At 41.0% G+C, this 23,068-nt stretch overlaps 1 protein-coding gene across 5 annotated transcripts in view; it reads right to left on the reverse strand.

The window, feature by feature from the left end:
- MORN1 (MORN repeat containing 1) overlaps positions 1-23,068 on the reverse strand; it is a 138,792-nt gene that overhangs the window by 66,682 nt on the left and 49,042 nt on the right. For all 5 annotated transcript variants that reach the window (XR_008442825.1, XM_054009498.1, XM_054009499.1 and 2 more), the window contains exons 11-12: positions 10,509-10,642; positions 7,999-8,084 (exon numbers count right to left, since the gene is read on the reverse strand). Coding sequence is in view for 4 of the 5 variants with exons in the window: in XM_054009498.1 (XP_053865473.1) it covers positions 7,999-8,084; positions 10,509-10,642 (220 nt within the window). In the remaining variant the exon portion in view is untranslated. The remainder of the gene's footprint in view (positions 1-7,998; positions 8,085-10,508; positions 10,643-23,068) is intronic.

Genomic DNA, 23,068 nt, shown 5'->3' on the forward strand with positions numbered 1-23,068 from the left:
CACTACATTATGGTCAGGTTAGGAACTATAGCATCCAATTTCTGGTATTTTGCAGAAATCATAACTTCATCAACTAACTTCTTCAGTTCTTGAACCAAAGTGATGGAACATGGTTAAACATCTATCATAAGTCTGACTGTGTATAGAGGAATTCGATCCAAAGGACAAGAATTAAGAGTAAAAAGAAAAAGCTATACCAATATGTTGCTATACTAAGCAAATACTTAACGATGAAGAGAACCTCTTAGCAGTCAAGTGACTGCATATTGGGATCAGAACCCTGCTAGCCACAAAGACAATAATTAAGAAGCATGGTTCTGATTGTACTCTACTTGTGAGCCTCTTGTCAACATGGTGATAGTTTGCATGGTTCCAGTGTGGACAAATGCAGTAGCAGAAACTATGCCTTACTAAACTAGTTCTAACAAGGCTACAGACTATTTTTTTTTTTTAACATGGTTGGGATCCGGAGAGGGACTTTCCCCTCACACTATGCCTCCTCTCAGAGGCACAGCAGAAAACAGTGTTAAGCGCAGATGAAAATAGTGTTACAATCATATTTCAAAGCAACATCAGACATGAGTACACCACATAGTGTGGACACAGGCAAAGAATTTCAGAATATATCACAAACCAATTAAGCATGTTTGCCAACAAGATGTCATAAAAATCTTTTAATTGCACTTCTCACTTAATATGGCATAGATCTGATATTCCCAGTTGTATTATTTGGGGCCAAATAATGCTCTCCGTTACATCCATGCACTGTCACTGAACTCAAAGGAAAACAATCTGCTTTCAAGCTTAGTTAAACCATGATAAATGCAACCGTGACATTTAAATTTATGAAAAAAAATACCATGATAGTGTCTTTTTCACTGAAATTTTTAAAAACACAGGGAACAACAGAACTGATTCTATTAGATGTATTTCCTGCAACACCTGGGTCTACACATATTTATGTGAAAAAAATGTTTTACAGACCTCTGTCTGTAAGTACATCTCATGTTGAAATACAGCATAAAACTTATATTGATTTATACTCAACGAGTGTAATAGGACACTGCTTCGATTTTATAAGCACAGACGTGGTCACAGTTAAAAACATTTCTCAAGCTTTCTTTCCAGGCTTGTACTCCACGTCAGATCCACAAATTCTCATAGTGACCTATATAATGATCACCCTTATTTTCATATTAAATGGCACATCCTAATTAACAAAACTGCAAGACCTGCATTAGTAGCTTTTTAAGGATCACTGCCAGTATGCTAATTACAGTCTCAGAAAATAAATTCCAAAAGTTCAGTTCCAGACATGGCAGGAACTATTTTCTATGTTTTATTTTCCATTTCTGGAACAAACGCTAGGTTTACACTTAGAGAACACCTGGGGGCTGATTTTATTTAATCAATCAGCTCTTTTGGGCAGGATCCTTCTTTCTGTTCTGCCTTTGAACAGTACCCAGCATAATGGGGTCGTGGTCCATCAGTGGGGCTCCTACATGCTACCTCAATAGAAATAAATAGGAGTAGCAGTAATAATTTTCAGAGATGCTGAGCACCCACCGCTCCCATTGACTTCAATTGCAATTGTAACTGCTCAGCACTTTTGAAAAATCAGGTTCGTAATGTAAGAAAAGAAGAGAACTGGACAAAGCATATTTAAAACTATTACCTGGTATTCCAATTTCCTCCTTTTGATCTTTAAATATTGATTTGTTATTTACTTTTGTTCTTACACCCATTTATTTATTGTCTCCTCATTCATCTCTCTCAATGTTTCTTTGGTGCCTTATATTTCTGATGCATTTTCTTAAGGAGGGATATTTCTAAGATAAATTTGATTACTAACAAGATATGTGTGTAGATTTGCCTATTCTAGGTAAGTAGATGATAGGTCTTCCAATGTCTTTTATCTTCCAACACTGGCTAATTCTTCCATGCAGCTTTTGTCTAAGGTTGATATATTCTTTCACTCGTTCAGCTACATTCCCATTTACCCTGATTTCTTTTTTCTATCTGTTGAGCATTATCTCCATCATGTACATTTTCAGGCCCAGACTTTAGCTCCTCTATCAACTCTTGAAGTTCATTTATATTATCAGGAACCAGGACAATAGCTTATGCAAAATGGCAGCTCTCTGTTTATGATGATGCTTTTTTCTTTCCAAACTTATCTCTGGAAGACATTCTGTAGATACACCATAGAGCGCTTGGGAAAGCTTTGGTCTCCGAATCTTTCAGCTTGTGTAGGCATACAGTGTAATATACATACAAAAGCACCCAACACTGAATGTACAACAGTCTGAATCCCAATGTCTACCATCAGCCATTATCTGAGGTAGGTTTATCATTATTAATCCTTTGGGCACAAGGTTTACTTTCAGTTCAGACTCTACAAAGATTTGGAAGCTTTTAAAAGTAGTTATTTTTTGTACTCTGTAGGTGAACTTACAGGGTCTTCTTTTCTACCAGCTGTAGAAGGAAAGGGAATCACTCAGTTAAGCTTCTCCCAGTACTTTCTCTTCCTCCTGGAATACTAGTTTGATTAACCATGGAATGCAATGATGAAGACAATGAGATAAGACATTACTAGTCTGGAACCTATCAGTCCAGATATGCAAATCAGACAGGTATAAAGGAAAAATTTCCCACCTGAAAACTGGATGTCTGTGATTCAGACATTTGTATTCTGAAAGCAGAGGTGGATGATTATAGGCTACTTTGTGCCCTAAGGTTTTGAAAATCTTTAAGCTCATCAATCTACTGTACTCATGCAAGGATATATTTTGTACCAGGTGTTCATCTAGTCTAGTGTCCTATCTCTGACAGTGGCCAATACCAGATACTTCAGAGAAAGGTGAAAAATCAGAGGTCCCAAAACTGTGGGGCTTGCCCCTCTACGGGGGCATGGAGGAACTTTTGGGGTGGCGGGGGGGGGTCACAGCTGGGGCCCAGACCAGCCTGCATAGGGGGTGGGGAGGGAGTGCCATCCAGCTCTGAGGCTGGCCCCATGCCCGGGGTCCTGGCTGTTGGCCTTGGCCCCCAGCCTCAGCTCCTGCCCCCAGGTGTGTCCCCAGCCTCAGCCCCCTTACCCTGTCTGTGTCCCCCACTTCCAGAGCTGCGGTCCTGCTCCCGGCCCCGGAGGGTGGTGGTGGGGAAATGGACAGAGGTAAGGGGAGGCATGACGTAAAAAGTTTGGGGACTACTGGTGAAAATGGAGAGTGGACAGTTATAGAAAATAACCTGCCCTAAGGGAATTTTCTTCTCAATAAGTGCCAATGAATGAGTTGGCATAATTCCTGAATATTCATTTTACACTTTTTAAAAATTCTATCTAATGTAATTGAATGTTCTCAACATCCATATAAGTGTCTAATCCTTTTCATTGGCCTTAGTAATATCCAGAGGCAACGGAGTTCCACAGGTTAATTATAAATTATGTACAATAACAAAAATCCGAAGAAGTGGGCTGTAGTCCACGAAAGCTTATGCTCTAATAAATTTGTTAGTCTCTAAGGTGCCACAAGTACTCCTGTTCTTCTTTTTGCGGATACAGACTAACACGGCTGCTACTCTAAAAAAAATCCTTTTATCATTTTCAAATTCATTGCCTTTAAATTGTATTGAATATTGCTTTGGTATTATGAGAAAGAGTAAACAGGAACCCCTCTCGAAACAAAACAATCCCCCTTCTTTTCAACATCTCTTCATATGGAAGTCTCTCCATGCCTCTAATAGCTTTTGTTGCCCATGCTGCATTGCCTTGGCACTCCAAGATTTTGGCACTCCAACCAGTTTGAAAGGTCATGATGAAGTGTCTTGTTCAGTATCTAGAGGCCACTGAAAATCACAAAGAGGTTAATCCTGCAACTCTTACCGACACTGAAGTCAATGGAGCTGTTCATGTAATTACTAGAATGAGCAGACAAAGCAAGACGGGGTTCCATGATAGTTATTTTATGCTTTGCTATTCTTCAGCAATAGAAAGAGGTAGGAGGATTCTGGTCAATGGCAGATTTCCCTAATGTCAAGATTTTAAAGAACTACATGTATATCAACTGTAATCCCTTAAAGAGATAGTAAACGACTGGCAACGAACAAGAAGATTACAGCTAATGTCACCTCCATCACAACCAAAACAGGGGAAAAGGGTACACATGGTATCTTAATCTTGCAGATGACAACTTTACCATCTGCTCCAGAAGATGTCTCCTTAATCAGTTTGTTGATAAGAAGAGATGCAAATTAGATATCACCCATTCTTCTATTTGTTTTGTACAGAAAGCATAATTTTTGCATGAACGTCCAACTGTGTTCTCATCCTCTTTATGTCACAGCAACCTCATTTATCAGTCATTCTTCTCCATATGAAAAGATCTATAATGAGGAGTCTGTCATTGCCCAGCTCCTCTGAGTCAGGAGTTTTCATTTTCCCCTAATATTTGCTGCTTCTGCTGCAGTTTAATTTGCTGTTGTCTCATACCACAGCATTTATGCAGTCACATCCGTGGATAGAATATGGAAAAGGCTTAGTGTTTGCCTTCAGGGTTGCAAATGGATTAGATGGCACTGAGAAACCAGATTCTTGATCTGCTACATTTTCAAAGGAACTCAAAGGAAAGTTTGATTCACTGTACTGAAATTATTGTGTAATTATTCCTGGGTAAGAAGTCATGGCATTTAAATATTGTTTTTCCAGTGGGTCAGCTGGGCAAGAATGTCTGTAGGGTGAGGCTGTTGAAGGAAAAATGAAGTCCAGAACATATTACAGTTTTCTCTTTTAAATGAAAATCTCAAAAAGACAATAAATTATCCATAAAATTGCTTTTGCTTGCACGTGACAAATGTAACATATTCTGGTACTCCTTTCAAAAAAGCTATTTCTAGGGGCATAATATTATGCAAAAGCCAGAAATAGTAATTAAATTTCTTTCTTATTTCACATCTAAGCAACAGGGATCAAACCCATGGCTTTGTATTCTGAAGATGACATTGTTATTTAATGGAAGCAATTTCTACTACTGTCTCTAGATTTCAAACAAACATCTGAAGCAATTTATACACACTGAGCCAAATGCTGATAAGATGCCAGAATTCAATTGTACTGGAATGGATCACCTTGATCTAAGAAGGAGGTAAGTGTCATGTGTTCTTTGTTAAGAGCCAGAATTTCAGTTATATAAATTCTATCATCACATTTTCAACTTTTAACATAATCACTACACTGCCTATTGATGAGGCATAGTACACAGAATATCTATACTCTCAGCAACAATAGCGTAAGAGCTTTTCCTCTTTAACATACAGATAAAGGTTACAGTTACGTCTGAAAACATGGGCTGTGATCTCCTTTTTACATCTAAACAAAGACACACAAAAGATTAATGTAGCTATAAACTCTCCAAAGCTCTTCATAGCTTGTTTAGAGAATGTCTTCCAGAGTTAGAACAGGAAAGAAAAATATAATCATCATAAACAGAAGGCTGCCAGCTATGAGTGACACAAACAGAAATACTATCGTACTATGACTGCCTGAACAGATATATATTAAGACTGACACTTCCACCTTTTTGTCTTTACTGATTTTTCTGATATTCCTGGGCCTACAGCCCTAAATTTCAAAACAGTTCCAAGACGGTCAGAGGGGAAGACCAATGGAGCAGAATAAAGGCTGGGGTATTCAGAGAAGAGATGTTGTAAGGGATAATTCATTTCTCCTATTGGTTTGTCTGTGTGATGGTTGCTTGGCAGAAAATCTGGCATTTGGGGGAGCGGGGGGGAAAGAGTTGTTTTTCCTCATTAGAGGCTTGTTTTACAGTCACTGAATCTCAGCTCTAATGAGACAAAAAATGCCTTTTGGGGCTAAATATTGGGTCTTCTATAAGTGCCCATCCCAAGAGAAGTTGTTGGGTTGGACCAGCAGAAATAAGACCCTGAAAGCGGGGGAGACGAGAGCACATTGGTGAGGCTAGGGGGACCAGGATGGCTGACTGATTCTTGTGCCTGTCAGACAGGTATATTTAAACTCTATTTGGCTTTTCAAAGGCCTGTTGGACCTTTAGCTGTCCTGTCCTCCCTCCACTTAGTTGTAGCACAGGAGCTGAGTTTTTCAGGATGTTATGGGTCTGAACAATCACTCGTTTTGGGATCAGAAAATAATTTTTTCTGTTAGGCCAAACAGACCTAGATTCAGTGGGCTTTTTCAGCTTTTCTGCAGCCTCATGGAGGCCCAGTTGGGTTGAAAGGAATAGGACTTGAAAATTTAATATTAGGAAAGGTAAGACTGTTAAACTTGTCACTATTTGTAGCCAGTGGCTAGTGTGGATAAAGGCTAAAAGGGCCACCTCCTAGAGCTGAGACCTGGGATTTCAGTGGTGGACCTTGTGCCTGTAGGAGAAGGGGAAACCTTAAGTCTTCGTGGACTGAGATCACCCCTTGGTAGCCATAGGGGTGTGGTTTCAGAAGTCAGCTGAGGCCTAGGGGTAGGCTGAGAAGGATTTTCACCAATTTATACATGGTGGGACCCTGTAACCCCACCACACTGGACCCCATTAAATGCTGGGTATGCAAGAGTAGGGGTTGGCAAACAGTGCCCCAGCATTAATTTAATAAAGTTGCAGCCTGATGCTTAAAATCTGTCCCTTGTGTTTGTGGTTCATTTGCTGCTGTGTCCTGATGCTCTGAACTGTCTACAGAGTCAGCACAACAGGGGGTTGAAACAGTAGGCAGTCTCAATGTTGTCACAGATGTTTCTATGACATACATTGGAAAAACTTTTTCAACAATTACTTTTGGATACTGAAGACATAGTAAAACTTTGCAGTGATGAAACCAGTACAGCTATCATGGGGTAACCAAAGGACTGGGAGTCAATGAGATTGCTTGGCTTCCTCTGCTTTTCCTTTAATACACTATGATAAATTTGTTGATTTTTCCTTATGGTATCACAATTATTTTTGTTATGACACAAAGCAGCTATCATCAGGGTTATGTGTATTGTGTGATTCCCCAGCCAGTGAATCTATCCCTTGCCCATTCCTTGCTGCAGAAAATTTGCTCCAGAATCTAGATCTTCATATAAAATAAAATCTTTCTACGCCTCATGGTTATGAAGATTACATTTGTTTCACTGTGTCAAGGTTAACTAATGCACTGATCTCTGCCTGAACTAATAGCTCTGACAGAAGTGCCATATTTCTTATCAAGCTGACAAATTAAACATCAACATTGTTAATTATTTCATTGCTGACCAAAGCAGGAGAATGACAATCATGCCAGGAAGATCTGCATGAGCAGAGTCTCAATTTTAAGTTTCATTTTGAATGATGGGAGTATAGAGCTTGAAAGAGTACCTCTCCTTTTCTTTCCCCAATTCACCTCACGAACCATAAGAAAATATGATCACTGCATGACCACTGTTGTCCAAAGCAGCTCTGAAAAACTTTACTTGCCACATAGTTCAAGGAGACACTTTTTTTTTAACATAGATTTGTTTATTCTAAATCATTCCCCGCCCCCCTTTCTAATCATCATCATCACCACCACCTTGATAAAAAGTGGACAACATAGATTTTATGTCTGGACTGCTAAATATGAGAGCAATTTTAGAAGCATGATCTAATCCTCCTTTACTTATGACATTTCAAAAAGAAAAACTTCAAAGAGTTTATTCTAGAAACGGATCTGAAGTTAAAACGTATACACACACTTCCTGTGCAAGGTGCCCTGGTACATGTGTAGTTCGGTTAACTGTCACATCCAAATCAAATAGGTATAAATGTATATGTCTGAAGTAAATTATAAAAACCATTAGAAATATATTGATGTCAAGTGTGAAAGGCAATCTTATATGATAATTGTGGCAGTGGTCAACAAAGAGAAAACAGAGTCATTTCACCTCAGAGGAGCCCCTGTTGCTTGCTGCATGAAGGTAAGCATTGCTTTAAGTGGAAAGCGTCCTCCAGCTGAGCAGCAGAAATACTGATCCACACCTACCTGCTGTCTACAATTTTCTCCTGTGAGACTGTCATCTTCTCCGCTTTCTCAGCAGATATCCTTCCACTTGGCTTTTTGCCTCCTTTCTAGAGCGGAAAAAGGAAAATGTATTTCTGCACTGCTCAAGGGGACTGCCAAAAAGTGGAGTTGTAATTTATGATGTGCTAATGTTTTCCTTTGCGTTCGTAACTGAAAATAACTACTAATGCAAAATCATCATCGCTTGGATTTGGTGGCTTTTGATTTGCATATATGCTCCAGATTCTGCTATAACCTTCGTGTCACATATTTATTCCTGTAAGCAAAATTTGGCCGCCAACACCTACAAAATCAACATCCCTGACATTTCCCTTAGGCAAATCACAGTAAGGGAAATGACAGTTTATACAGCTCTGTATTTTTAAGAATCTAAGACAATTTGGATCATGTAGTCTGACCCTGTTCCTGCATTTTGTAGGAATCTGCCTACTTTATTCCCACTAAGTTTTTGTCTCATTGGTACATGACTGTTTGCAACGATGGAGTCTCATCCACCTCCTTTGGTGTAGTCCTGGCCACAACAGTGCTAACTATTAAGAACCTTCTCCAGAACTTTTATTTCTTTAGCTTCAAGCCATTGGTCCTGATCCTACCATCTTTTAAAGGTATCTTATAAACCACAGCAGGCTAAATGCTACCTCTGTGTGCAATCCTACAGATGTCATTTCACTTTTTTAAATTAATGTTTTCTTTTCAGTTTCTTCATTAAAGTCATTATGGCTGATCACAGAATTTTGCTCTTGGTATTTGATTGGGCTGATATTTTTAAAGCATCAGTAAAGTAGGAGAAATTATTTTTGGAAGTCTTAAGAAAATGAATCATTGTTTTAAATATTTTTCCACATTCACACTGTACTGTGATACAGAGCCTATCTGTACTGTTGTAGGTAACACTGAATTTGACAAGGCTGAAAGGTTGATCAGTTTCACTTGTCTTTTTTTTTTTTTCCTGATACTTTGTTTTGGGTCCCCTCCTGCAGGGATATATTGCAAAGCCAGGGAAGTTATGATCAGAAGCATTACCTGAATCAGATATTTTTTCTTTTTTTTTTAATTCTAGTGATTGTCACAGGAGAGATGTTATCTTGTATTTTTTATCGTCAGAAACATTATAGTTAGCAACTGAACATTAGAATTATTTAAGGTTAGTTTACAGTCAATTAGATTTCAGGAACTTTCAGCATTATATCTTACTATGGCTCAAATCTAATCTAAAGATAGCTTTTTAACCAGTCAAAAAGTTATGATTTTGGTAGTTACCTATTCATACAAAATACTGTTTGCATTGAAAAAATGATATATTTGTGCCGTAGTTTTACTCTAGTTTTCTATATGGAAGAGTGGTCTACCTGGCTCATGTCTGGTTATTTATTATTAGTATTTCTATCAGGGTAGAGGTCCTAGAGGTCCTGGCTGAGATCAATGTCCCATTGTAAAAGATAACTCTTGCCCTGAAGAGCTCACAACCTAAATGGGCAAGACAGACAAAGGGAGGGAGAAAAAGAGATTTGCCACTGTTGCTATCAGAGCTGGAACTGAATCCAGATTTCCTGAGACTCAGTCATGCATCTTATTCACAAGACTATCCTCCTCAAACATAGTCCACAATTTTACACCATTAGTATCCTATCAATACTCTGGATTCTTCATTTTGGCTCTACAGCTGCTGATGAGTCAAGAACACACATGAAAATCTACAGAGATGAGTGTCTTTTCCTATGCTTTGAACATATAAAGCTGTATATTTTGTTAATATTGTAGTAATCTGTATGAACTTCACACCAGCTATGAGCTCATGTGTAATTTCTTTTTTCCAAAAACTTGCAAAAGAACAAGTAAGTATTAGCTACTGTAGGACTTTGCAGGAAGTTACACGCGCTTTTCAGGGGACTTGCAAATCATATTTAGAAAATGAGAACAAACAGTGGGTCACCATCATGGTCTCATATTATCTTTTGTTCAACATGTAGGTGAATGTGTTCGCCTTCTCCGTAAAGATCACCATTTGGAAGGTGTCACTGGAGATAGTGTGGAAAACCAGGTATATTATCACTAATTACTTGTTTGTTTATATCAGAAAAAATATTATGGTGCACCAGATTTCTGCAGATCTCAAAAGAACGCACGGTTGCTCTCTTTTGCTGCTGTTGATTAACATGGGCATCTGGAGGGACAAAGTTGCCAGGAAGTGAAACACTAACTAACAATTAACATTAGTTATTCTTGCCTTGCCAAATTTGACTTGCTCATGGCCGGCATTTTTCTTTATGTGAGAGCAAAGCAGTTATTTTTTTTCCCATCAACATCATCACAATGGAAGAGCAGATTTGGTGCTTGGGCTTGTATAATTATCCAATGATTTTGCAAGGATGAATTAACAGTATTGATTTATAGAGGGAACTGAGACATCTGATAAAGTGTCCAGTTTGCTTGGGACAAATTAAAAATGTTTTATAATGAAGTCTTCTTACTTTGTTTAGTTCATCCAAAAGCATGAATGGTTGATAATTAGCCGGAGGAGGTGCAAGCATGATGTTTCTGAAAACAACACAGCCACGCTCCACTCTCTGACTGGCAGGAGGACGGAGACTTTCACCTTCAAATCCTGAAAAGTGACAAAGGAAACACATTTAAGAAACCAGCAACAAAGTGCTATGAGCATAATTAACTAACACAGGGGTTCTCAAACTGGGGGTCGGGACCCCTCAGGGGGTCGCGAGGTTACAACATGGGGGGGTCGCGACCTATCAGCCTCCACCCCAAACCCCGCTTTGCCTCCAGCATTTATAATAGTGTTAAATATATAAAAAAGTGTTTTTAATGTATAAGGGGGGGGGTCACACTCAGAGGCTTGCTATGTGAAAAGTACAAAAGTCTGAGAAACCTTGAACTAACATAACAGCTGCTAATGCATCTCTATGTGCCTGATTCTGCCACTCTTACTCACATTGAGTAATACTTTACTACATAAGTAACGTCATCACTTCTCAAGAAGTGAAGATACTACCCAAAATAAATAAGGGAGATAGAATTGGGTCCAGTTATATTGTTTGCAAAGTAATATACTGTAGAAATTGTAGGAATTAAATGTACTGTACGATATGCAACTGTTTGCCTTTCATGCAAGTGCCAAGACAAGTATCAAACCTTGCTTTATTGGTATCTATATATTTAATACCCTACTGAAGTCTTGTAATTCACTCAGCAGATGTGTTTTTATATTTGAGGGGGAGGGGGAATCTTCTTTGTGACCATCTGTATCTTATAGAGATCAGGAGAGAAGATGTTTTACATTGCTAATTTATGGCACTGCCTACATCATTTAGAATTGGCTGAAGTAGATATGGCAAGGCTAGGCTATTGGAAAGTGCTTTGTTTGCTTAACCTAGTAGTTATGCTCAGAAACAGCAAGTGTTTTCTGCATAATAGAAACAAATCATACATTCGTAAAAAGCTAATATGGATTTACATGTATACTCCCTTTATGAAGAATGACGGCAACAGCAAATAAATAAATATATTCAGGGATATTAAAACACTTTCCAGACCTTAAATAAGCCGCACAACATCCCGAAAGAACAGATAAATATTATTAGGCCCACTTACAGTGACATAAACTGAGGTATCGTGGGTTATGTAACTAGAGTAAGGTCACACAACTACTCAGTGGTATAGCTGGATATAGAAATCATGGGGGCAGATTCCCCATCCTACATGAGCTCTGCTCCGGTACAGTGAAGACGAGGCTGTCGGAGAGCTGGTTGTGTCCCCCTAATTTAAACCACATTGCCCTCGCATATCTTAGAGGAGCAAGGGAACAGCTTTAACTTACACCACTGGCATAAGGACCCTCAGGCTTTATGTCAGAGGAGGATTGGGAGTAGTAGAGATCTGTTCTGCCATGCCCTGCTCCACCTCTGTAATGCCATCTTCTTCCCATTACACTGATGACTGAGGGAGGACAGTCAAAGGATGGTGAAGCCACTTCCACCAGCAGAGAGTTCCCTACACAGGAGGCTGTCTCTGCTGGCCATCTTGACTGATGCGTTGCAAAGTGGAAACTATAGCTAAGGGGTGCACCCTCCTCAATATACACAGTATGCAAAGAATTCAATCTCTATTTAATTGTAGCTCTTCTGGCAAAGTATTGCTGAGAGGAATTTGGTGGTGCTGTAGATTTGTCTTTACTAGGAATGCTATAGGAAAAAACATCGCCTGCTTGGCGGAAAAGAAACACAGAGATAGAAATGGGAGGATAGGGAAAGACGAGTGGCGGTATGCAAACCAGGCACGCTACGGTATATTTACCCAAGAAGATGACAGTAGTTACACAGTATAGATTCAATTCTGCAAGGCACTGAGTGCCTTCAACTCCAAGTGATTTCAATAGCACCTCCAGGACTTGCTGAGCACCTTGCAGCATGGAACCCTCCATGAAAACCCAATGTGCACCTGACAATTATTTCCCTTATTTCTTTAACTTGCTTTATTAATGGCTGAGATGACAGGTGGTTTAACTGCTTCATGTTTTCAAGCAGTGATGCCTGTCATGTTTGCCTGGTTTAGCCTCTCTTAAATTGTGTGTCAAATAGTGATCAAGTTAATCTGTATGGCTGCCTTTCTAGAATGGCAACCTCCACAGTAACTGACTAGGAAAGCAATAGCATAGTCAGTCAGGGCATCAACATATAGAAAAATAAGAGTAAGTCTTGAAATTAAATGCCTCATTTTTTAGTTAAAATAACAAAGCCAACAAAACATACATGGTGCATTCATTAGACAAGCATGGCCATGTTTATCATTCATAAACTGACCTGAGACATGGAAAAATAGGAATTAAATTATCTCTGATAATATTTTATCCAGTGTAGCATTGGAGAAATTAACATTTCCGTGGATAACATAACTATGTCAAATATTAATTTTTAATGTGTGCAAATATTTAACAAATTTAAATAAAAAAATCAAAGATGTTTGGTGAAAGCTTCTCCTTTTCTACCTTTATTCAACAGATTAAGACTGATTCTAATCTCCCACTAGTGCAATTCAGCAGTATAACTGCACCAAAGTCAATGGAGTTAAGCTGATGTAAAACTTATGTGAGAGGAGAATCAGACACATTGGCCTAAATGTTCAAAGTTGAGTGACTAAAGTTACGTTCTTAAATTTATATTTGGGCACCTAAATAAAAATAGTCTAATTTCCAAAGGATTTGAGCACCCACAAGCTCCAATTCTTTGCAATGAAATTTCAAATTGGAAAATCAGGACACTTATTTAGGTACCTAAATACGAATTTAAAAGCCTAATTGTAGGCACCCAGATGTGAAAATTAGACACAGTACCCTGAAAGCCGGGGAGGCGAGAGCGCATTGGTGAGGCTAGGGGGACCAGGATGGCTGACTGGTTCTTGTGCCTGTCAGCCAGGTATATTTAAACTCTACTTGGCTTTTCAAAGGCCTGTTGGATCTTTAGCTGTAGCACAGGAGCTGAGTTTTTCAAGATGCTCTGGATCTGAACAATCAGTTGTTTTGGGATCAGAAAAGAATTTGTTATCATCTCCAGACTGATTCTTGCCTGCATATTTATACCTGCCTCTGGAAATTTCCATTACATGCATCTGACGAAGTGGGTATTCACCCACGAAAGCTCATGCTCCAATATATCTGTTAGTCTTAAAGATGCCACAGGACTCTCTGTTGCTTTTTACAGATCCAGACTAACACTTCTACCCCTCTGAAAGCTGAAAAAGTATCAGAATTTGGCTCAAGTTTTCTGGGAGAGGGAAAAAAAGCAATTATCGTATATTCTCAATCATAAGCCAGTTCGTTTATAAGCCGACCCCCTTCCCCCCAAGATGGACAAATAAAAATGGAAAATGTTTATGACCCGTTCATAAGCCGATCCTATAATTCAGGGGTCAGCAAACTTTGGCTCCCGGGCCATCAGGATAAGCCGCTGGCGGGCCGACATGGTTTGTTTACCTCGCGTCTGCAGGCACGGAGGTGAACCTAAGTTAACAAAGTGTCCCGGTGCCCCAGCTGCTTACCCTGACAGCCCGGGACAGCAACTGGTGGGGAAATTTTGAGGGGGGGGGGAGAAGCTGGGGGTCAGGGGAATAACCCCTGTGACCACCCCCCACATGACCCCACCCCAGCCCGGGACCCCCACACTCTCCCCATCTCATCCCTTCCCACCTTATCTGGGGAGGGCCAAGGGAGGATGTCTCTGACTTGGTTGGAGCTGCTCCGGCAGGGTGGGCAACGCGGCCACAGCCTGCTCCGGAAGGCCAGATCATGCGGAGCAGCCGCAGCATGTTCCAGTGGGCTGGGCTGGGCGGCATGGCTGCAGCATGCTCTGGCGGGCTGGGCAGTGCGGCCGCAGCCTGCTCTGGGGATGGGATGGGGGGGGAGCATGGCTGCAGCCGGCCAGCCCCGGAGCTGTAGCTGCTTCGGAGGCTCGGGGGAGAGCAGCATGGCCAGAAGCGGAGAGACTCTGGCCCTGCCTCTTCCCTTCTGCTCTGCTGACTGTGCTGCCTCTCCTTGCTCCCTCTGTTGTGGGTAGGGGCTGTGTCCCACCTCTCCCTCTCTATCCCCGTTCATAAGCCGACCCCCTTCTCTGGTGCTTCCCTTTTTTCTAAAAAAAATTCGGCTTCTGAATGAGTATATATTGTAGTTTGTAGTTACAATCCTTTATCCTAGGAAGAAAAATGTTAAAACAAGGTGCCTCTACTTGCAAGTGATGCAATTATCTCTGTGCTGCCTTAATTTTATCATTATATGACATTATAAAAAGTTAAGGCTTTACTTCTGCAAGGACATTCTTTAACTAACATCTTTCTCTCCATTAGCTTTTGCTGTAGTAGCAGTATTTATGTTCCGGGCAATGAATGGGAACCATATTGCTTGCAGCATAATTTCAATTTCTTAATGCACTAATAGTTTCAATAAGAACTCTGTATCTACTAAATTTGACTGCCTCTTTTATTGACAACTGTTGTGCAATACATTTTTCAATAAAGTATCTAACACTGAAAAAGCACCATTAAAGCTGCATTTTAATGAAAAAACTGGTATAATATTTACAAAGGATGGGGAAACAATCTTAGAAAAAATAACTGGTCTGGACCAAACTCACCCCTTTTATAGTGAAGGATCATGTGGAGGGAAGGGGTGCTAGTGATCTTCCAGGGAAGGAAGTGGAGAAGGCCCAAATGTCAATAAACCTCCAAACTCTGCATGAATGTTTGAATCAAGCCTCACGAGGTTTGCCAATAACTAATATTTATCCTTCATTATGTATTTCGTGTTTATATACGTAAACCATGCATTAAGGGCTGAGGAGACACAGCACTGTGGTTTGGTCAGCAACTCCTGAATTCTAATCCTGGCTGAAACAAGGACTTGCTAAGTGACCTTGGGCAAGTCGTTTCAACCTCTGTGCCTCAGTTCCCTCATCTCTAAATCAGGGTAATAATACTGATTTACCTCACCAGGGATCTGAGGATTATTTAATTGCACAGAAAGAAAGTGCTTTAAAAGGACTAAGTACCATAGCCATCTAATCCTTCTTCCGCTTGGTACTAAGTCAGAAGTGGGCAAACTATGGCCCGCGGGACCGTCCTGCCTGGCCCCCAAGCTCCTGGCCCGGGAGGCTAGCCCCTGGCCCCTCCCCTGCTGTTCCCCCTCCCCCGCAGCCTCAGCTCACTCGCTCCGCCATTGGCACAATGCTCTGTGCAGCGAGGCTGTGAGCTCCTATGGCAGCGAAGCTGCAGAGCACGGCCTGACCCGGTGCTCTGTGCTGTGTGGTGGTGGCGGCGGCAGCATGGCCCAGCTCCAGCGCCGCCAGCCACCAGTGCTCCAGGCAGCGCAGTAAGGAGGCAGGGAGCAGGGGGTGGATAGAGGGCAGGGGAGTTCGGGGTGGTGGTCAGGGGGCGGGGATGTTGATAGGGGTCGGGGGGGAGCAGGAGGTTGAATGGGGGCAGGGGTCCCGGGGGGGGGCAGTCAGGAAGGAGGGGGGGTTGGATGGGGCGGCAGGGGGCAGTCAGGGGCAGGGGTTCCAGGGGCAGTCAGAAGACAGGGAGTAGGTGTGTGTGGATGGGGCAGGGGTCCCAGAGGGGCTGTCAGGGAACAGGGGGGGTTGGATGGGGCAGGAGTCCGGGGGAGGGGGGAGTGGGCCATGACCCCCTCCCTTAACCGGCCCTCCATACAATTTACGAAACCCAATGCAGCCCTTAGGCCAAAAAGTGTGCCCACCCCGTACTAAGTATACAAAACTGAAATAATTAACTATACCCTTACGTAGGTGCTATGTGACTCCAATTGCCTCCTCATCTATAACCAAGTCCTCCCACGCCCCCTCCCCTTGCTCCTCAGGCCCCTCTTGCCTTTTTATATCACTCTCAAGTTGTGGCATTCCCCCAGGGCCGGCGCAACCCATTAGGCTTCTGAGGATTATTTATTTGGGGGGTGGCGACCGCGGTGGCTGGATCTGCGGACGCCCTGGTGGTCAGCGGTATTTCAGGCGCGGGACCTTCCGCCGCCTCTATTGGGGGTGGCATTTCGGGGGCGGGACCTTCTGCCGCCCAGGGCGGCAAAAAAGCTGGCGGCGCTCCTGCATTCCCCTATTTGACTTTTTTCAGAGTCCCCTTGACATCTGCAGAATCCCTAACATTTACACAACATATGTATTAAAATGGAGTCCATGCCCTAAAACTATTTGAGAAACTGTGATTGAATCAATATTGGAAAAAACTAAGTGGTCAAAGAAAGGTGCTTAAAGCTTATGATTTCAAACTGCCTGGCAGGATTCCACATGTTGGTCACCTCAGAAACGTGTCCTTGTTTATTTATAGGAATCTTCATTCATATCTCTGTAATGCCAGATTGCTGACAACACTACACAAAACAGGTATCGACAACAGAGGAGATACTGTCATGAAGGATGCATTAGAAATACCGCAGACAGACAGACAGAGACAAATTTCCTATTAAGATTTACATACCCAGGTTTCACATCCTTACGCAAAGCAAAGTAGAGCCAAAGCATCCAAACCGTCAAGTTATTCCTTAAATCCTCCCTTCTTGTCTATTTTAATTATGACAATTATGACTTGATCAGCAAGATAAAGGTCATTCTGTCACCTCAGGGGGGTGAGTGCCAGCAGGATAACTGGGCTCATAATGACCACAGAAGATAGGGCAGCTTGACCTCTCTGGGAGTGAAATGTCAATTAATTATCTTTTTACAACCAACTCAATTATAGCATACTAATCACCTGTGTAGGACATTAAGCTAGAAGGTGTGGGAGAGAGTGGGGGAAGAATCATCAGCAATAAGCAACCCTGACTTAGGGTACAAGGCAGTTATCATAAAACTGCAGATGTGACACCTAATAATGGGGTGTAAATAGTTATTAGCTGTTTATAGCAAAATCTAAATGCTGTAATAATTTCTTCATTTAAGTGAACTTTAAAAAAAAAAAAAAAATGTTATCGGTCCTAGGGGTAATAGAAATGTCTCGTTTAAAGGTGACCAGACACACTGCATTAGTCTTTAATGCTAGACTAAATTAACCAAGAAGCTTCATTCATTAAAGAAAGGATTGGTCGGGGGTGGGGGGAAAGGGAGAGAAAAGTTGAACACAAGACAAATTAAGTAACAAGTATATGGAGGGATTTAGGAAAAAAAGATATTATAAAGCTTTATTTCTTTAACTTTAGTTACAGTGGGGATCACCTCAATGTCATACTGGTCTCATGGAAAAAGATTCTCTGCGGTGTAGAGGTTAGTCAGTACAGCTGCTGCAGTAACTTTCCCATGGGCAGAACATACATTAATTTGGATCATTCCCCTAAACATACGTACACCGCGATTTACAATATAAGACCATCTGAAAAGCAGTATATACTATTATAAAAGCTACATTTATGATACCTTATCAACTACTGGTACCCAAGTTATGCCTGCAAAGTATGTGTATGCATGTACAAATAGGTAAATGCACGTGCAAAATACACACAATACTGTGACAAAAGTGCATATTTGTACACGTAAATGTGGTTTGTGTGCACACATACTCTGTAGGCACAACACAGGCCCTATATCCAAAAAGTAACAAAATAAACCACAACAAATTCAATGCCGCCTCTCTTTACATTATACATACAAAAAAAAATGGCAAAATGATAGCAAAATTCTTTTCACAAGAATTTCTGTTAAATTAATCTCAGAGTCTTGCTTCATTTACTTCAACACAGATGTTAGAAAAAGAAAGAAAACATTCAGAAGTTTTCTAATCCACCTTCCTACCTAGTGAAGGATTGTTCCTAACAATATAGGGTTTTAGCCTAATGTATACAGGAGGTAAACACAATATTTATTTTTATGGCAGGTGTCAACATTTTCCACCATTACAAAGCAAACAACATGGTTTGAAATTTTCAAAAGTATCCAAGCAACTTAGGAGCACAAGTACTACTGAAAGTCACTGGCACCCTGTGCTCCTGAATCATATCTGTACTTTTGCAGATCCCACCCTAGGAGTACAGATGAATTTCTGGAACCAGACGTTGGGATATATTGATGTACCCAGGGCTGCCCGGGGAGGGGGGGGGGGCAAGTGGGGCAATTTGCCCCAGGTCCCGGGCCCCACAGGGCCCCCCACGAGAATATAGTATTCTATAGTATTGCAACTTTTTTTTATGGAAGGGGTCCCCGAAATTGCTTTGCCCCAGGCCCCCTAAATCCTCTGGGCGGCCCTGGCTGTACCAAAGACACTGATATCAGGTCCAATCCTGTAGGGCACTGAATTCCTTCTGGAAGCTGCAGAGTGCAACCCCTACAGATTTCAGAGTGCTCAGCACCGTGCAGGAGGCGTTCAGTACTTTGCAAGCATCAGGCTCACAAGGGAGAGCTTTGGCTCAAAGGAGTTAAAACAGGAATCTTAGCTCTGCAAACTCAAATAAATCTGTAGCATTGCAAAAGACAGAAGGCAATCTTGATCTTTTTTCTATTCTTTAACACTGAGAGTACACGGTTTCTAAAGAGAGGCTTGTCATTGCACAGGGCTCTTTAAAGGTATTCTGAAAGGAAGAGCACTGTTTGTTCCACCTGCACTTTCAAGAGCATGCTGCTAAAACTTGTATTGTATTCTATATAGATTCTTATACCACAATAATCACCGTAGTACCTGAGCGCCTTGCAGTAGTGCACTAAACAACGTGACTAACATCTGTCACATGTTTTTTTCTTGAGTATTCTTTTATTTTAGAGATATTGTGCTTTTAAAGAGCTGTTTTTAAAAAATAAAACTGTACATTCTGTACTGCACCTAACCCAGAGTTACCAGTGCTCTCTCTTTTCAAGATTATTCTGCACTTATGTTTTTTTACTACCATAATAGAAAGCTGCTAGTTTGCGCTTGCTTTACAGCTAGAGTTCTGATATGGCAGAGATGTAAATGGAACATGCAACAAGAAAACATTTCTGTTGGCAAACCTCTTAATTCAAGTACATAGTCAGGACCAACCTCTGAATCACAGGTACTGATTTGGGGCTCAATCCAGAAAGTACAATGCCATGAACAAATATAGGCATCACTTTTCTGACACCCCCACACTGCTTCAAGAAACCCAGGCAAATTGGATTTAAAGGAGCTAACAGTGCACAGTTTTTACTACGGCAAATGGAACAAACTGTTGCTATGAGATACAAAGTTTAGAAATCATTTTAGATCACATTCCAGATTACCAAAATTTAAAGGAAACAACTGATTAACATTGTCTTCTGCGTGGAGACCTGATCTGTAAAGTGGTTGAGTCCCCTGAATATCCATTGCAGTGAAGGGGAGTTAAGGATGATCAGCAGGAGCGCCACCGGCTTTTTTGTTGCCCTAGGCAGCAGAAGGTCCCGCCCCCGAAATTCCACCCCCAACAGAAACGGCGAAAATCCGGCTGCCACGGTGGCCGCCCCCCAAATGTTAGCGCTCTAGGCAACCGCCTAGGGGGTTGCCTAATGGGTTGCGCCGGCCCTGATGATCAGCACTTTGCAGGAGTGGCTCAGCACCTTTCACGGCAAGGCCAAGTAAGAAACACAGACTCTGTCCAGATTGCTTGGGACAATACAAGCACTTGGGCAAAATATGTATATCCATATCACTCACCCATGGACAGCATTTTCTCTAGGGTATGTTCACTGTCAGTCATGGAGAAGGGGGAAAGATATTGTGTTCTATTTAATTTCCCCCATACAATTCACCATCTTTGCCAATGAATTTCAACCCAGCAACTTAGCTCTGATCCCAAACGCCACAGTATAGCATGCTTAATGAATAAGCAGAGCACTAGAAAATTGTGGGACAATAAAACTGAACTTTTGCAGTGTGTAGTGTTAGGGAAGTTACTCCTTACCAATGTATGCTAAACATTTGGACCTAATCAATTTTTTTTAACAAAAGTGAAAGATAAATAGTGACTATATTGGCTTTGGCCCTTATATCACAGTTTCAAACACTTCTCTATCCCTTGGGCCATATTTCAAAGACCTTCTGCTAACAAATCAATTGCTATGTATGCAATACTGTAATGGTGCCAGTAATGCCTATTGTATGCCTTTGGGTTTAAATTAAGTTGGTGTTTCCATTACACACCCCAATTTCAGGGTCAGATAATTTGATTATTCCAAATTACACTGAATGGAAAACATGCCAGTGGAAACCCAAGGAGACAACATTGTAAGTGTTAAAGACAATGGCAAAACTGTGCCAGTGGAAGCCTCTAGAGACCATATTAGAAACTGAAGGCAATGGCCAAGGAGTAATTTAGTATTTTGCACATTGATCTGTAATATATATTAAATACAAACATTCCGTTTAAGCCAATGTTAAACAATGTCTGTAGCTATGCCTGGTTGCTAACATGTGGAATGCTAATGTCATTTGGGTCAAACAATGGAAAAATATATGTACAGTACACATTCAAATAAGTTTAAACTATTAATTTTTTAAAACGTACTGTATTTTGCCAATGTTCTGAAATGGCAAGATCCCAAATACAGTTCAGCTGTAGATTTCTTCTGGGAGAGATAACTGTTTGATACCTAGTGACCAAGTTTGTTAGTGTAAGCTTTGAGAAATGACAAGTCTGTTTCTAGTTTAGTTTCCAGACAACAGTTTACATCAATCTAATATGATGCCACCAGAATAAAATTTGCACCTGGCACAAAAGATCCCTTAGTGGCTAATCACTGTCTGTTTTTTTCATTTGAAATGGCTCCATCTGGTGTAAATTGCACAGGACCGGTATCGTTAGCTAGGACCCATGCCTAGTTTGCTGATACTGCTTAAACTGGTTTCATTTTGTTCATCATAAATCCTGTCTGGAAAGCTGTTGACATAGCCAAACTGATATCCTATTCATTAAAATATATATATAAAACCTAAAAATATAATTAAGGTGAATTTATCTCTTGGTACCGCTTAAAAATACAGCTGATGTTAGAAAGAAGCGTTCAAATTGCCTATAATAAAAATGAACCACACAGAGCTAAGCTGCCAGATTTTCCATAAGGAAAACACTGCATGTTTCCAATAGCAAAACCCAAACTTCTCTAATGTAAAACACAGGCAACAGATTTAACAAATAGTTTGCTTTCACTGCTGGCTCAAAAACATGAAACAATGAAGACCGAGATTTCAATCAACCGTTAACTTATAAAATTATGTTCCATTTGAATCCTGCAAAACTAATATCAATTAACAAACAAAAAACCCTATGATATGTCAAAGCAAGGTTGTAATTTAATTTGACAAAAGCTATGAAATTAAGAGCTAAGGCTGCTACTCCATCCTTAATTCATGCCGTTGAATCTGAGTTGTCTTGCCACAGGGAAAGGAGCTTACTGAACATACTGTATGTGTTGTAATACCTATGAACAAAGGTGAGGGGGGAAAAAATCTACCACTGATCAGGATGAGGTCCAAAGACTGGATAGCTGTCGTGATTGCCTTGGAACTCTCTTAGCCAGAAGGATGTGCATCGAGAATGATTTAAAGTACGTTAAAGAGTTGGAACTTGGGTCTTACACATGACAAAGTTGTACCAATTTATCTATATGGGTTTAAACCATTTAGTTAAATTAGTGTAACCCCCATATGTGGACAATCTTACTCTGATTTAAGAATGACTTGTATCAATTTAGCTTAACATGACGAGGAATCAACTTTAGTTAAATCAATATAAGGTACTGTTAAATAGAAATAAGCATCCACACATGGGAGTTGCAGCAATTTAATAGAACTTCCTTGCAGGGCAATGCGTTGGTGCACTATGACATATTTCTGAAGTGCCACAATAGAAATTGAAAAAGGAGCGTTAAATAAACAGTCTTCTCGTGACTGTAGTGACCATTGGCTGGACCAGGGGCCATGCACCACCCAGCATAGGAGCTTGTATCCCATGGATCTGTGAACATTTACTTAGGGCTGAGAATGTTCTTTTCCACTTCACTGCCACCAAATTTTGTTTTTCATGAAGTGCTTACAAAAATGACAGCTTTTGCATCTTAACGTGAAATTAAAAATTTTAAAAAACACAGGGCCACCAGCACCAGCTATGCCAGAGGAGGAGTTAAAAAAAAACCTTGGTCTTCTGAAATTTCAGCAACTGCAGACAGCAGAACAGTTGCAGGTGAGCAGAGGTAAAGGCAGGCAGATTACCCTCCTTTACCTCACCCCAAACCCACTGGAACCAGGCACTCTATCACCACTACCATGCATCCGCTCCCCAAAATGCCCACCAGTACCAAGGCTTATGATGGTGGAGCACAGAAACCCACAGCTCCCTGGGGAAGCCTCAATAGCCAGAACTAAGGAGCAGAGCAGTAGCAACACCTTTTGAATACACTGAGTCCCCAATCCAAGCTGGGTCTCACTGCATATTCCCTCCTGGAACCTTTAACTCTTTCCCTTGCTCCCTACCACTCACTGTACCTCTAGCTAGATTGTGAGCTCTCAGGATAGAGACCAAGCCTTT

The sequence above is a fragment of the Malaclemys terrapin genome, chromosome 19, assembly GCF_027887155.1.
Source record: "Malaclemys terrapin pileata isolate rMalTer1 chromosome 19, rMalTer1.hap1, whole genome shotgun sequence".
Classification (NCBI taxonomy): domain Eukaryota; kingdom Metazoa; phylum Chordata; order Testudines; family Emydidae; genus Malaclemys; species Malaclemys terrapin.